At 42.0% G+C, this 17,167-nt stretch overlaps 1 protein-coding gene across 2 annotated transcripts; it reads right to left on the reverse strand.

Annotated features, from left to right (window-relative positions):
- Positions 1 to 587: 587 nt before the first annotated feature.
- Positions 588 to 16,219, reverse strand: LOC127357353 (trafficking kinesin-binding protein 1-like). Of its 2 annotated transcripts, XM_051389487.1 has the most exons (18): positions 16,031 to 16,219; positions 14,922 to 15,116; positions 11,744 to 11,820; positions 11,244 to 11,360; positions 10,168 to 10,268; positions 9,880 to 9,985; positions 9,694 to 9,772; positions 9,379 to 9,509; positions 9,205 to 9,279; positions 8,981 to 9,118; positions 8,817 to 8,893; positions 7,678 to 7,926; positions 7,156 to 7,436; positions 5,610 to 5,728; positions 4,849 to 5,056; positions 4,614 to 4,719; positions 3,846 to 3,971; positions 588 to 3,560 (listed from the first exon to the last, which is right to left on the reverse strand). In XM_051389487.1, exons 3-18 carry the CDS (start codon positions 11,792 to 11,794, stop codon positions 2,966 to 2,968), a joined length of 2,559 nt encoding a protein of 852 aa, XP_051245447.1. In that variant the 5' UTR covers positions 11,795 to 11,820; positions 14,922 to 15,116; positions 16,031 to 16,219; the 3' UTR covers positions 588 to 2,965. The 2 variants fall into 2 exon arrangements, with proteins under 2 accessions (XP_051245447.1, XP_051245445.1); XM_051389485.1 differs by lacking the exon at positions 16,031 to 16,219 and having other exon boundaries at positions 7,156 to 7,433; positions 14,922 to 15,049.
- Between the last annotated feature and the right edge of the window lie 948 nt (positions 16,220 to 17,167).

Genomic DNA, 17,167 nt, shown 5'->3' on the forward strand with positions numbered 1-17,167 from the left:
GGTGCTTTGAGCTAAATGCTAACGTCAGTCTGCCATTACTAACCTACCGGGGTACATCAGACAATACGATTGGAGACACTGCCGTACTGTATGCGATTTCTGTGCTCAGAAGAGGATATTTGTAACTGATGTTGGACTTTCTCTTTCGCCTCAGGAGGCAGTTGATTTGATGTTTTGATAAATACGATTAACAAAATGTTATTCTAAAGGGGACAAATATCCACAATGAGAGACATCTGTGACATTTGAGACAGATTTCATTTCTTTCAATTAGACTCCCCGGCTGCCAGAGTGGCATTTTTGGGTTATTGCTCACCTCTTGTTCACCCTGTGGCTAATGGAGGTTTAATAAGCTGCCCTCATCATATCTCTCATAGCACAAGAGATACAGATGGTGAATGGTTAATGGATTATGACCGGCCTATGTGGACAGACAGATAAATGCAATGCACTTCACATACTGACTATTTTGTGGGCTGAGTTATTCGTGAGCACCATCTGCTGGAGGAGGGTAAATACTGATTTCATGTCTGGGTCTTGAAAGAGTCATGATCTAATTTAAAGAGGGAAAACACACAGAGGGGAAGTTATTGTTTGATTACTGAACTTTTATTTGGAAAAAAAACCCTCATTACATGCTCACCTCAATACTTACAGTGATGTGTGGTTCTTGGTTATGCACTACACATAACAGTTCCTTTATAAGTGTGTCATTACTTACAATCTAGTGACAATGAACAGTATATACAGTGAGCACATGTGAGACAACATCATTTCTATGACCACAAATTAAAAGGATTTTAAAAAAATAAATAAACACAAGTGCAATGACGGCCCTGGCAGCTCTTTCACAATCCAACACATAAAGAACATAAATCATCAAAAACAGATGTTCGAGGCACTATATTGCTTCATTTCTCCAAAAGATTCTGGCCATGACGGCTGATTAGCCACAATCACTTCCCTTATCCCTCTCTCACTCTTTGTGAGCTGTGGCTTCAGCCTATTGATCGTCCAATCAATGGAAGCACCATCAACTTCCCTGTCTAATGGCCAATTAGAAAACTAAACCAAAGTATCTTTAATACTGACAAAAAAATCTATTCAGTGATTTGTTCAAAGTGACTTGTCAGACTCACAGATACTCATTTAGGTAGGCGTATGACTGAGGGTAGAGAGCGCTACGGCAAGGATGACATATTTTCATGTATTTGGTGTAAATTTTATAATCATTTATAAAAAGGTGGATCTTAATCCAATAATAGAGATTAAGAAAGGCATGGTTTAGTACTACAGCTACTAGTAGTACAACTAGTGCAATGGCAGATGTAACAGAGTGCATCGGTGTATGTCTGGATGTGTGTGGGATTTTGTGGATGTGTTTCAGAAAAGGCGAGAGTGGGAGTACTATATCTAGCCAGCAGAGTCAGTCTCCAAAGCAGGGATGTGAGTGGACAGCAGTGGGAGCAGACAGATATCTCAGTAGCTCTCTTTCAAGATATTCTGCTTTGAGTGGGTCAGTTCACCCAATTACATAAGATCAAATTACATAAAATTGGTTTTATGTGCCCAGATTTTACATATCTGGGTAAAAATAACCAGACAAAAGTCTATAGAGGCTCTGTGAGTGGTGCTTTGAGCTAAATGCTAAAAGCAAGGTGCTTAAAATGACAATAAAGATGCTGATTGTTTAGCTGGTACATGTTCATCATCTTAGTTTAGTGTATTAGACTAAACTAAGTAACTAAAATTCAGACCTGATGATCACCAAACATATTACAATTCATCCTAAAGGGGACATGGATGTCAGTACCAAATAGGTGGTCTAGGTCACCATGAGAATAAATTTACAAATGTGTGCCCATGCCCTTACTCTGGAGAGTCCACAGAACAAACTGTAAAACGTTTTTTAATTCGACTTTTTCAAAGGACTAATGTGACAATTTGGGAAATACACTATTATGCTTACTTTTCGTGAGTTTTAGATGATTTATACTATTATGTCTTTGCATTAAGTATGGAGCTAGAGCCAGCAGGCAACTAGCTTAGCTTAGTATATATTTAGGGTGAAACAAGGGAAACAGCTAGCCTGCCTTTATCTTAAGTTAAAAAAAAATCTACCTATCAGCACCTCCAAAGCTCACTAACAACATGTTTTTAATACATACACAAACAGACATACAGTAAAAATTGGGGTTCAGGGGGAGTTGTTGGAACTATTTCTGAACACAGCCCGGACGATAAAGTGTTGCTCATCAAGTACAGATACCATTTAACTCCATCTAACACCACAAGTAGAAACTTTTACATTTCTGTTTGATGTATTTTTGAACTTCCTTATTTCTTATTGTCTTTAAACTAGGTGAATCACTTCCTGGTTCCAGCTTCATACTTAACGCCAAACATGAGAGTGTTATAAATCCTCTCATCTAACTCCCAGAAAGAAGCCAAAAAAGCACATTTTCCAAAATGATGTTGATGAAGTTTTCTTTTAATTGGTAGGAAGTAACGAAAACTGTTCACAGTGAGGTCCGTGGATTATCCAGAGTAACAGGAACATTTTCTGGAAAAACAAGTTTTTTATTGTAATTGTTCAGTGCTTTGAAATGAAATTCCTTTCACCTTCATTGTATTGAGACATGAGACATTTCAGCAACATCTCATAATATGGGCACATAAAACCAAAACTATCTACATACCAGAAGAGGTTGTTGTATTTTGGATGAACCAACCCTTAACCCTAACTTATTTTGATTTTAATTCAAGCATGAGTCACCAACTGAAAGCACTGAAGAATGGATAGGGTCTGTGTGGAACCACAGTAGTGATTAGAAAGTGGTCAGTAGTGCCATGTTGTTGTCGTACAGTATGAACAGTCAGTGTTTTGGGCTCCAGGTGACTGCTCAACAGTCGGTCCTTGGCCCAGCCTGGCTCCTACATGGCTAACAGCCAGCAGCAGTACAGACTACTCCTGGGGCCCCGGGGCTTTCATGGCCATGCTAGCTCCAACCATGGCTGGATAACTCCGGTTCCTCCTCATTCCATCGGGCCCAAAAGGGGAGCCGGATCTGCGCAGCCCACCCAGAGGCCCCAGGATCGGGCTGGGACTTACTGCTCTGGCCCCTGGAGCTCCAGCCACACCTAGCCGCTTCACCTTGTCCAGCAGGTTGAGGTTGTGGACGGTCACGCTAACGTCCGTCTGGCTTTCGCAGTCCCTCCCTCTCTGCCTGCCCCTCATTCTCCCAGTCACCTCTTTCAGAATGGAGCGGGCTGGTTTGGAGGCCAGGAAGTTGTCGTAGGAAGGGCTCTTGAAGTCGAAGCCCACGGGGGTTGGCACAGCAGAAGCTCCCTGTCCTGTGGGTGAGTTGGGAGGGGTAGAGGGGCGCAGAGGGTCGGGGTTGGGCACTCGGTTAGGGGCAATGGAGGTGCTGAATAAGACTCCTCCAATGCCCTGACCATACTCCAGGCCCTGGCTCTGGTGATACATCGCTGCAGAGATCCCTCTCTCCTGGAGAAGGCGCACTAACCCCAGGGAGGTGCTGGTGGTGCGTGTTGCATCTCTGCACAAACATGGGAAACAAATGAGAGTCAACTTCATACTGATTGGTAATTCTGTAAAATCATTGTTGTATCAGTGCTGATACAAGTGAAACTAGCAAGGAACAAGTTAACATGCATGTCTTATTTTAAGGAAACTATGACAAACTCAGTGTGATAACGATGACAGCTGAATAAACTGCAAACTCACTAACAAAGACACAAAGTTTTGTTTCCTACAGTAGCAAGAAATATACTTTTATTTTTAGAAAACAAAAAGTAGTTTTCCGGTGTATTTGAAACCGTGCCTGAGGTTTGTTGAGGATTCAGATGGCCTGAGACTGAGCCTGCGGGGCGTGCACGGTGTAGCAGCAGGAGTACCCAACAGAGTGCTTGTCATCACACAGGAGGACGATGCCGGGGCTGGGTTTAGACTGGAGAAAGAAAAGCAAACACGACGAAAGAACAGAAAGAATTAGAAACACTGAAAAGAGGATACTTAAATTGTACTTTTGTGATATCTCATCATTGCAATAGAGCAACACTAACTGGCACAGGGGATGTTGTTCCTGTGAACCATAAGCACCTGCATGTATTATTTAGCACCTTTCTACTGTCTAGCAGACGACTGAATATTGTTGCTTGGACACGATCCCACCTCAACGACTGCTGTTTGGATCTTATTTGTCCTCTGGGATTTAGTCCATTTCAGACTGAGTGAACACTGTGGGATTCTCAAAGCGCCTCCACATCATTATCACATTAAGCTTCATCAAATGTTTAATTTGGCATTTATGTTTATATGTTAAAAGCATGCAGCATTCAAGACAGGGGAAATGTGCATCTTTAGGAGGCAAATTTCAGTTCTTACAAAAACTCATTACTTCATTAGGACTTTTGCAATAAGGCATATGTTTGAATAAGGCTGCTTTTAGCGAATAAACTAAACTTTGCAGTAGTTGATTATGAGTAAAGTCTGGCAGATCAAAGAGAAACTTTCATACAATCAAAGGGGAACAGAAAGTTGATCTTGATCATAAACTTTCAAGCAGCGCCAGACTATTTATGTCGCTTACCTTGGTGTGACTCGCGTCAACTCATCAGTCGGGTGGAGGATTCGACAGGTTGTGAAGGTGTAGGTAGAACTGGTGTGGGCCATGCATTTACCTGGGTAGTATGCAGCTGCAAGTCACACAAACACAGTCATTAAAATGAACATTAACAGTCATTAAAAAAGGTAAGTTCGATACCCCGCAGGTGTTTTACGAGCAAAAAGTCTACAGTATGTAAAAATGTACAGTATCTCCTCACCCAGGATGTCAGTGTTGCTAAGATGTGGCGATGGAGATGGAGAGGGTGGAGAAGGTGGAGCGAGGGTGGGTGGAGGCTGAGCGATGTTGGTGTCAGCGGTGCTGGAGGTGGAGGGCACAGCTGGTGAGGCAGAGGCCGAGGAGGTGGGAAGATTCTGGAAGTATTGTTCCCCTGGTTCATCCTCCTCAAAGCTTCCCCATGGGTATACCTGTAGACAACGCAGCACAGAGAGAAGAAGAGACCAGATCATTGCAGATGCATACATGTGCACTGGTGTTACAACAATTACTTTTAGTAATATTAACTGTTACTAAGAGAAGGATAAGTAACTAGTTAAGTCATACTATATAAACACAAGGTTTTTGTTATTTATCCCTTCTTTTAAATATCAAAATAAAAATTCAATGATACCAAACAGATCCAAGAAAATTTCCTAAATTGTTTTGGTAGTTTATTCAGCACTGTCTTCTCCCACTGAACTAACTGAGAGGAGAAACAGCAGAAAAGTTTAAGGGAGATGGACTTTGACATTATGAAGAAGAAGGAGCATTTTACTGTACATCACTGCAATCTGGTTTCATTAGTCCTGCACTTAAGTGGGATTTGACTCCCTGTACAATTAAAGCAGTGTTAATCTGTCAACATGTTGCATAATAAACCAAATACAAAGATGCATTTGCATGAGTATGACCATACTGTTAATGTGGACTCTCTCTCTCTCTCTCTCTCTATCACACACACACATACAGACACACACAGACCTGCTCCAGCTCTAGTTCGAGGGGTCTGTAGCCCTTTGGCACAACTCCTGGCCTGGCGTCCAGAATCACACCGAGGTGAGGCTGAGCTAACTGCTGCCAGTGATGCAGAGTGGCAGAGCCTGGTGGAGAGAAATTAATAGAACTACAATACACTCAGTCTCTTCAAACAAACCGATAAACGCTTGAAGCATTATTTATAACTTGATACTTAACATATAGATGGTTCTTTTATGGTCACCAGACATTTAATGTTCTTGATTTCCTGAAATGCTTCAGAAACAGTCGGCTGCGTCCTGTGGTTTCAGTAAAATGCTTAGTAGGTTTTTCTATTTGATTATTACTCTACTGTAATAAAGCAGATCGCACATATATATCACAAACAGTCCGAACATATGGGCGAAAACAAAACTGCAGATTATGTGGCAAAAGCATGAGAAGTAACCAATAAAAGTATATATTTAGTGATTCATTTCATTTAATAACTACATTTGTTATAAGTCTGTCTAATAAGCATATCCATGACAAAGCAAGGTGAGAAATATGACACAATAAGCCTCAGTGACAAACAAAGATGGAGTATATAAAGACAGTAAAAGGTGATGCAGAGCGAGAGGAATAAGGAAAATGAAATGGAGGAGCAATTAGAATGAGGAAAGCTTTTTATTAGTCAGCTACATGAATTTGAAACAGAGATAGCAAGCAGAGACAGAATGAAGAGACGAAAATCATAAATAAATAGCAAATTGTAAAGAAACACATAAAGAGAAAGTGATACATATAAGAAACGAAAAGGTGTGAATACAAATAAACAAATGTATGTAAACAGAAGCAATGGCAGGGTTTCTATATCATGGAGATGTTAGACTAACAGTAGTCAATGAAGCATGGATATTTACCAGCAGAGGGCAGCACAGGCCAACAGCAGCCACCTTTAAGCTTAAATCAACACTGAATCACAGGGGGAATAATAACAAAACGCTGCTGTGACTCTCTCTGGGTTCACACTTCTACATTACATCTCAATATTGAGTCTGTTTTCCGTTATCCCAGAAGAATCAGTTAGAGAACAGCAGTGGGTGATTTGGATGCAGAGCATGAACCAAAATGTCATCCCCCATTTCTTCCTCTGTTTAATCACAACTGGTATCTGTCTACAACCATCCTCTCGGCTGTGTGTCTTTGTAATAACTGTGCGGAGATGCAAAACTGCCTGACTTGTGGTGGTGCATCAGAGACCAGAAAGAGTTGAAGAGCATTAGTGACAGAGGCCTCTCATTCCTCTCTATTGCTCCCTTCATCTTCCTGCTCCCGGCTCGGTCCCTGGCCCACCTCCTTCCTCTCTCCCTCTCTATCCCAGCTCCAGTCTTCCTAGCCCATTCCCAACCTCTTTCCTTTTCTCCCTCGAGCATTCGCCCATGCCGACTCCTCTCCCCCTCCGTCCCCCAGCCCCGTTTGCTCCCTTTCTTTGTCCCGACCCCTCGGTGTCGGTCGCCTTCCCACTTCCTCCCCACCTTGCAGCTCATCCCTTTCTCCCTTTCTCCCTCACCTTCAAGCGGTTTGACGATCTGGAGTTTGTCAGGGAGGTAAGGCCCTCGTGTGGCCCAAATGTGGAGGTTCCCAAGAGACATGATGCTTTCTGAGGGAGTCATCACATGCTCCTGGCCCAGGGCTACAGATAGACCTCCATGTCCTCCTCGTCTCCGATCCCTCTCCTCTTCAAAGAAGCGCCTCTCGCTCAGGTTGTTTTGTCGACGCAGAGACAGGCGTCGCAGGGCGAGCCGCAGGTCCTCAGCTCCACTGGCCTTCTTTTCTCGGCCTTCTGTGCTGCTGCCAGAGCACAGATAAGATAAGAATGTTTGTCATTTCAAGGAATCTTGAGAAAATCATGTCAACTTGTTGAAGCACGTTTAAGTGTACTAACATTCAACTAATCCTCAATGCTCAACTCAAGAAACAAAACATTTTAAAGGTACCTCTTCACTCTCAGATTCATGTGAGCGTCTAAAAGCTGTCCTCAGTCTCAATGTCCTCATTAATGTATTCATTGTATACACCTGCTTCTCCTCACCTATCCTGATTGGACGCAGTCTCCATCAGGATGCTCTGTGTTCGGTTGTCAAGGGCCATACTGTCTCCGCTGATGTCGCCTCCATACATGCTGGAGTGAGGTGTGGAGAGACCGCTGGACTGTGGCGATGTACGAGCTGACAGAGACTGGTTGGAGCCTGGGATGTTGGCATTGGTTGGAGTCAGAGAACGCTGACGGACTGTCTGGTTGACGTTCTTAACGGTCTCAAACACACGCTTCCGATGGCTTCTGCAGACAACCACACACAAAAATATACTGTAGTTAGTGTTTTATTTCTATACATTTAGTTTTTCCAGATTAAAATGACTGACGTTCCTTGGGGTCCGAGTTGTTTTGTAGGCAAATCAGTGAACAGAGCCAAATAAACATCCATTTTGTATAGAACACTTTCTAGATTAGCTAGTTAGCCTGGCTGACTTTCCACCTGCAAACTATCCAAGCCATCCAGTAGCTCCCTATATAAGATACATATAAGTACTCTGTATAAGTACGTAACAATCATAAGTGGCTTGACAACCGATGAATAAATAAATACCAAATTTCACTAGAGCCCACAAAATGGTTGGAGCTTTTTAGGTTTAGGCACTAAGCTATCTGGTTGAGGAAAAAAATCATGGTTTGGGTTAAAGTACGTGAATCCAGAAAGTTATCTCAGGGGTTGTGTTGTGTCATAAAGTCAGTGTGCCCTCTAGTTCCTACTCAAATTTCATGGCAGTACATCCAACCTCATTGTGGCAATAGATCAGTCAGTGGACTACCAAAGTTATACATCGATGAGCAGAATTTGCCAATCCATCTAGTAAATGTTGAGATACTTCACTTGATAATTAAAACTCTGCCCAAAGTTATTAGAATTTATAGTTGAATGTAACTTTGAATATACAAAAATGCATGGCAAATTCATCCAACAGTTGAGGTTGAGATATTTCAGTCACCAAAGTGCTGACTGACATTGCCATCCCTAGAACCATGAGAAAACCTTAATGGAAATCAGTAGAATTCAACTGATATTTTCTGAATTCCAGTTATTCCTAACTCTTCCAAAAAGCAAACGTGACAAAGTCTGGTCCTTGTAAAATAAATAACATACAGTAGCCTGACTGTTAATCCATACATACTTCTGTTCCTCGCTCTCTGGGTCATCCATACTCAACTCCTTCCTCATTGTTCCCTCAATCTCGGCTGCCAGAGAATCCTGCAACACAAAAACTCATGAAGGAACGGATGATAATAATCATGTACACACCCACACACACACACACACAGACACACACTCTCTCACCATGGGGTACAGTCCCAGGGGATGGCAACGTCGAGGGGTTCCTGCTGGGTAGTTTCTGTTCCTCAGGTTCTTCAGCTCCTCTTGGGCTTCATGCAGCATCTCTATGCACTCTGAATACTTCTCCTCCAACTCCTGGAGCTGTTCATTGTGGACATTAAAATTAACTTTTCAAATTAAAGTTGAACAGCCTGGTATCTGGGGCAGGGCATTGATGTGGAAGTTACCTCTGCCGTAAGCTGCCTCTGGGCATCTTTAGCTGCCACTAGGTGTTGAGAAAGCTCTTCATTCTCCACCGCATACTAAAAACACACTTGTTTGAATTAGCAAAGCAAACAGATCATAATAATGTCTTTAACTACTGAGTTAAAATGGGTTCATGTCTATCCATGTGTGCTCACAGATTTGGCTTTCTTTTGCAGATCTACTATCTGAGAGAGGAGGTGTGTGATCTCTTCCTGCTGTCGGGAAGCATCCTCAGTCTTACGAGCCAATTCCTCTGCTATGGCAGAGATTTGGAGACTGGACAACCCTGAGAGGGCAGAAAGTTTATTTCAGTCTGAGAGAGGGAAAGATGTGTCCAAATAATCCAGCACGGCATGAAATAGAGGACAAAGTTAAAGGGAATACAGAAGAAACAAGAGTGTTAAAAATCTATTTCAGTCAGAAAGTTTTAGACAAACACAGAGAAACAGTATAAAAGACAGAATACTTACTGAGTTCTTTCACACAGTCATTGACAAGCTGCTGCTCCTTTTCCTCATATGTTTCAGTCTCTGACTTTAGATGGTTAGCCTGCATGTAGACATCCACGATTACAATACAATATATACAATATATCCCCAGCAATTTCAGTTTGTCACATTGCTTGTGCGTGTTGTTGTTACACTGTGAGGAGATACCTCTGAGCGGAGCGACAGGTTCTCTTCTTCCAGATCTTTGAGTTTCCTCTGGAGTGTGTCGCTCACAAATGCTCCCGAAGCTGTTTCCAATTTACTTTTCTTTCCCCTTTGGACACATAAACACAGAGTGAGCCTGAAACTCATAGCCAAAAGGTCAGTGTACTAGTTTAAAGGAATCAAATGGCATGTTATGTGTTTAGCATTTCTGCTTGCTTTTGCGACTTGGCATCTCAAATCCATGTTATGGATAGAAAGGGAAATACTGATGAACAAAGAAAGGATGCTAACGTTGGGGAGCTGCTGGACTCATCCTCGCTCTCCTCAGCTGCGTTGGTGTAAAACTGCAGCAGCTCATCCTTCAGGTTCAGCTCATGGTGGAGCTGGGCCACCTGGAAGAGGACATATAAAGTTAACTGCTTGTGTACGTCTCTATATAAATGAGAAGGGTCCTGCAGTCCTCCCTTCTGAAGGCCCTTGTTCTATGAGCTAATGGGGTTTGAGCATGAGTAGTAGGGTTCATTGTGTGAAGCAGGTTACATAAACTTTCACAGAAGTCCATCCAAATGAACAAATTTGAGGTTGCTGACTCCTCACTACTGCACTGTCGGCACACCTTTCTTGAAGTTACTTTATATGTGTGGATAAATATAGCTAAGTAGAGCAGCTAGCATCCAATGAGGAATCTGACACTATTACGCATGTGAATACGGTTTGTTTCCCACATTATCAGAATGTTATGAGCGTTGAATGAGTCTTGCTGAGCACAATTTAACTTCAGTAAATGTTTAGCGTAGATATTAAACACAGATGAGTGTGTATTGATTAAAGTAAAATGAAAGGATTTTAGGAGGACAGGTGTACAGTCATATAATATATTTCATACAATCATGTTTTGTGTACTATGATCTGGCAATTTAAATAAAATACAATACATTCTCCAATCAGCAGGGGGGTAATAAAAACTGCAGGAGAGGGGCCTGAGAAGAGAGATCTGAGGAGGGAGGTCAGATGGGCTGCAGCTGGACCCTTTAAATATATATATATATATATATATATATATATATATATATATTATTGTGTGAGATCACTTTCTGCAAAAGTGCGGAACATGATAACTTGGAAATAGTACTTTGACAAAAGAAACACCCGAATTGAAGGTCCACTTCTTTACTAGCTCAGAGTCTTCAACCATATCACAATGCTCTTCATCAACTGTTGACATAATGGATGTTTTTAAGCAAACCCCATCTGCTAAAAAGCACAAAAACCTACAAAAACAGTAGTAAGTTTTTCAAATTGTAAATTAACTGCATGAATCAGTTTATGAGTTAGCGCCCGATTAATGAATGTGTGTGTAAGCAGACCTCTTCTGTGATTTGTACCACTCGTTCCTCCAGATAGTCATTCTGCTCAGTCAAAATTCTGTTCTTCTTAAGAAGTGATTGGCCGATTCTTGCAGCCAACTCCAAATCTCTCTCTTTCTAATGGTTGGAACACAGGAAGAGAGGAGAAGAGATAAATGATAAGTTTAGCATCAACACCCTAAAAATCCCATAACACAACACTGGTATACTACATTTGTGCTTATTGGCGTCCTGTGGGGGTGGAGGTTCAGCCACTGTGGGTATATTTAGAGGCAGAATTCACCCACTGCTTTCTGAATTTCACTGCTTATTTGATCACTTTCTGTTTTTTCACAACTATTCATATTCAGACAGATTTCATTCGTGCAAATAGGGCAAACATTTACAGCACAGCATCCTCTCTGTTGCAGCCTCACTTTGTGCTTTTAGTCTAATTAAAAATCCTTTCTAGTGCAGCTTTGAATTACACTGATAGAGCAGACAAAAATAGACCATCTCACCTCCTCCAACAGACGTGTGACAGCATCGATGTCATTGTAGGTCTTCGTCATCTGGCCCACTCTGTCTGCACATAGCACTGCGGAAATATAAAACACACAACAAAGATTAAACAATCAGAGTCAGACCTCCTTTATTGGACGAAAGCAGTGTGTATGACCTCTCATCACTTGTGGTGTGATACACGAACATGTACAGTGGCACGCACACTACATTATGTAACATAGAAAGTTTACAAAGTCGTCCTCTCAGAGGTGGTGGATGGTTCATGTTTAGAATGTAACACATTATTGATATAATGTTATTGTATGAAAGAGGAGAGAGGAGTTGTTTTCCATGGCACACAGCGGTCAGCCGCGTTGCCCTGAGGTGAAAGCTCTTATTGACTGCAGAGCTCTAATCAATAACATGCTATACAAAGTTATTGAATACGTCATGTTAAACCTTGGTAATCCAGTTAGTATTACAACCAGCACACAATAATTTAACTGCTGTTTCATTAAAGCACTTTTGAGTTTCTTCTTTGAAAATAAACATAGCAAACATTGTTCAGACTCTGGCTCTCATAGGCACATCAGTGGACTGTGGGGATTTGTGTGTGCACGCGTGTGCGCTTGAGGGCTGATATGTCAAATCAGAGCAAATTCAAAGTCAGCAAGCTTGAGGAAATTCCGCTTAATGGGAGGAACAAAGCCAGAGACAACCAGGAAAGGCTGCTAGGTTGTTGCTAGAAATCCTGAACGGATGAAAACACAACTTTACAATCTGTTGCAGCCATTAAACAAACTGTTCCAGGGAAATCTCAAGCTAGAAAGGTCAGCTTGCACAAAAACCTAGTCAAAGTGCTGGGAAGAAAGAAATGCCACCATTAGACGGAATCACATATTAAATCACAACTTTCTCGAAGGTAGTATAGACATGCACTCTACCTTTCTTGTCCTCCTTATAATACCAGCCATCCAGCTCACATTCATCACTCGCTAATCTCTGCATCCCGCTCTCGCTGTCCATCTCTTCCCTGAGCTCCACAATGACCGATGAGCAGAAACGACAACCGGTCCAAACACTGATCCATTCACTTTCCCTCTCTCGCTCCTACTGCTCAGCTACTGCACAACAGGCCCAGAGACTGAATTACCGCCCGCCCACACAGACGCCCCTGTGAGTGAGTGCGAGGGAGGCAGAGAGATGGGAGAGAGTGCGTTTTGGAAAAGCTCTACAGCTGAGTTGGAGGTGAAACGGAAGTGGAAGTTGTATAGTGATTCAGAGTATGCACAGTGGAAGAAAGAGTCAATCGGTACTGGGAGGCTGAAGAGTGGACTTTGTAAGCACTGACAGAACTCTCACATCTCTCTCCTTTTCACCTTTCTTTCATCCACTCGCTTTCTCCCTCTATTGCTATGTGCGAGCCCGCTGAACATCTTTCTGCTTCCGGCAACTGTTACCATGGCAACCCTAGTCCACAAACAAACCCCTGACACACGCAGAGACATACACAAAAACTCTTTACCTTGGATCATGGTGCAAACAAAGTAAATGCAAGAGACACATCTATGAAGATGTTAGCATACAAACTAAAGAAGCAGCATGCTAGCAATACTATCTATAAAATGAGAAATAAAACCAGTTAGTTCTAAGTTAGAGGAGATACACTGAACTTTACTATACTGAACAAATAGAAAGTCTCCTTAACTCTCTGAAACTGGCTAATGATAGTATTGTAGAAGAGGTAAATGCATCAATATGTTTAGATTAAAACCACACAGCAGTCCGGGCACATGGAGGGAAATATTCAGTGAACGAGTAAAGTAACTCTAAAACTGTAAGCAGCGGGGACGTGTGCACCACCTCATGGAGGACGACTAGCTGAGTTCTATTAAAACAGGGAAAGGACAAACTAGACTGTAGATAATAGTGATAAATCTCTTGATTAGAACACACAGATATTGTATTAGGTGGTTAAAAAAAATCTTAATGAATGTTATTCATCTGGACAGGATTTATCTGTCACATACATACAACAGAGAAAAACAGCAGCTATACAAATGGCTTTTGATGGCTTCAGCTCAGTTATGAAAAAAAAAAAGATTTCCTGTTTATATGAGCCTTGGCAGACACTCTACTCTCTCCTCAAGCCTCTACTCTCTGTTCACATAGCCTCTGAGTGTATTAGGCAGAGTGGTGACTTGGCTGGAGGAGAGCAGGAATGACCTTTGTTACTGGCGATGTATTGATCTTCCTGGGCCAACTAGCAGAGTCATTATCTCTTTAATTGATGACTGCGGAAAAGAATTGTTCATTCAATGTTGACTTTTTATTGTGACCTCTCTGAGGTCTCTAGGACAAATACAGTGTCAGAAAGGTATTAAATTATTTATATATCAGGTGACCATTTGATATTGACTATAATTAATTGAAGAATTAAGAGAAACATTAACGGCAAAGATAGGATTTTATACCATCGTTCAATTGTTTACAGTACCTCTTAAAAGCCTCCTTTTAGAGACACTTAAACAACATTTTTTTTTAAAATTACTACTCCTTGCTCCAGAAAATACTAGAATTAAACATAAAAAAAGAAGTGTGTGTCTAATAGAGGGTGAAAACTCGAGAGGAACCCCATACAAGCTATGATGGCAAGCAATATGCTGTATAATATTGCTACATATTACAAAATAATGCAAATGTTTCCCTAATGTACTAAATGGAGAATGGTTTTAATACATAGGAAATGTAGAAAAGAAAATCTGTGAAATTGTTATGTTTTATGATGTACTATATGTGATTAAAATATGCTCAGTTTGTCATCTTCCTCAACAAAAATGAAATGAAATGCCAGCATTCAGTAGAAGAGTCTCTATTTCAACCTCTCATGAGATTCACAGAAACTACGGTAGATTATCTTTCTGTGAACCCTTTGAAGGATTAAATGAAGCATGTACCCTGCAGGTGGGTAAATCCTTCACTTCTAAAGTCCCAGACACCAGTCCCAGATATAAAACCCCACTACTTTATTCTCCAGTGTCCCTCCTCAACAATTTCTTCACCACATTTCCACTGTCTGAATTTGAAACAACATAGCTAAAAGGTTCCTTCACGCTTCAGCATCAGCAGCACAGGAAACAGACCCTGTATGTATAATCATGTCATTGCTGTTGACCACGCTCTGGCCAGACTTACAGAAGTATTTGAGTGTCTCTTCGATCTGCTCGGTGGTCAGGTCGAACCTGGTGTCCGGTGCGACGAGGGGAGTGTGCAGCCAGTCATCGTGGTCGTAGCCGTAGACGGTGTCAGCCCGCAACCGGTACACTGGCAACTGCTCCTCTAGAAGACTGATGATCTCAAACTCCGGCAGGTCAGTGCTGTTGCACACATCTGAACGCCACAGAGAGGACAGTGAAAGTGAATATACTGCAACCTGGTGGTGGACTGCAGGATGTCAGTGTGTGCCGGTCACATGGAGCCAGTCTCAGTCTAACAATTTAGAACATATTATTATATTAACTAATACTTTTTAAACAAGCTTGTATATATGTGTATGTATGTTGAACATGTGATAGATATAAGAAGTGGTGAATGTAACTAAGTGCTTTTACTCAAGTGCTGTCCTTAAGTACAGTTTTAAAGGACTTTTCATTGTATGTTACAGTATACTTCTACTACATCACATTCAGAGAACAAACATTGTATTTTTTTACATATCTATATTTATTTTTACAGTTTTAGGTACTATTTGCTTTTGTACTGAGCATGTTAAAGCTATGATAACTCTATAATTTGAATACCCAATAATATATAAAGTAGTGACAGTAGTTACAAACAACAATTTATAATAACATATCCCTCACATGGGGCAATTTCCTGTGTAACAAGTACTTTTGATGCCTGAAGTACATTCTGTTGCGAATACATTACACTGGGGTATTGCTACTTTACCTCTGGATGCATGGCTCTTGCATGGGTCTTCTTCTTCTTTAAACAATAGCTACTAAAACTGTATATCATCTTTTCTTGATTAGAGTTTATAAAATGAGGCTATTTGGGACACTAGGTCTTTAAAAACCATCACTTTATAACATAAATAATAAGAAAGAACAAAAAACTAAACACATGCTACATTATAGCATTATAACTTCTAGCAAGCGCAGCATATAACACTTGCTAGAACATGTTACATATCGCTGTTGTCATGTACAAACTATGTAGGCATGTTTGGAGATTTGGATGAAATCAAAGCTATGTATTCCTTAATTCCTAAAAAGCTGACCCCAGCTTGCACACTCAAGCACCTGTGATGGTCTCGGCGTCCCTGCAGTCTGGTGGCGCCGTGGATGTGTCGAGCTGGCTGCAGTCGCCCTCGCTCACATACTGCTCCTCGTGGGTGTGCTGCTGGTCCGGCTCAGGGTCCGGCTCGGGGTCCGGGTCCGGGTCCAGGTCTGGGGCCGGAGCCAGGGAGGGGGCCGGGGAGGCCAGCTTGGCTCACCTCTCACTGGTGGAGAGAAAAAGGGGCCATGGGCTTCTGGAGCTGGAGCTCCAACTGGGTTAGCAGGTCGTCACCTGTCACCTGCCAGAGAGGAAATACAGCCACCTGGAGAGCAGGGAGGAGGGAGGGATGGGGAAAAGCAGGGACATTAATGTAGTAAGCATACTTGTGATGGTGTAACCCAAAGTCCACACTAATCAATGCACCTCGCTCTTTCCCTACAGAGTCTTTAACTTTAAGTGCTACTGCTGAGTCTGCACTGTGCTGTCTGCCAGCAAGCTGCATAAATCACATCCTGTCCACTGCAGACTCCACTTTTTATCTGTTGGGAAACGAATAAGAAGGCAGGCGGAGGTTAAGAGCAGCTCTTGATAACAGCATGTCATAATGAGAGTGTGCTACTTAATTGATCCATGTACAGGAAATTCCTTTTTCTTGTTCTCACTTCGTGGAAGTTCAGACGGAAGGTAAAAATACAGAGCAGTGGCTCTTGAGATGCGAGGGATTTGGTGTTTAAGGCCACTTTAGAATGCATACCAACGTGGGTATTAAAGTTAAAAGACAAACTGCAACCCACATCTCCAGTCACCCATGGGGGCCTTCCTCACAGCACAGACTACTGAAGTGGCCTAGTAAGACCAGAGTTTGATCGCTGGTCCCATGTCTGAACTAAATAGCAGCAGCAGTGTTCATGCACAGCGATCTTGCAGATCTCTGTCTTTATTCTGCAGCTCGGTGTGTCACTGCAGATGTGCAGCAGCCTACAGTCAGTAAACACACCACAGATCTGGATCACGAAATTCACCTGTGTGTCAGATCAAACAGCAAGCAGAGCAGAATATAAATAGGAACAGAAAAGAGGTGTATGTGTGTGTGTGTGTGTGTGTGTGTGTGTGTGTGTGTGTGTGTGTGTGTGTGTGTGCGCGCACAAGTGTCTGGCTGT

The sequence above is a fragment of the Dicentrarchus labrax genome, unplaced genomic scaffold (genome assembly GCF_905237075.1).
Source record: "Dicentrarchus labrax unplaced genomic scaffold, dlabrax2021, whole genome shotgun sequence".
Classification (NCBI taxonomy): Eukaryota; Metazoa; Chordata; class Actinopteri; family Moronidae; genus Dicentrarchus; species Dicentrarchus labrax.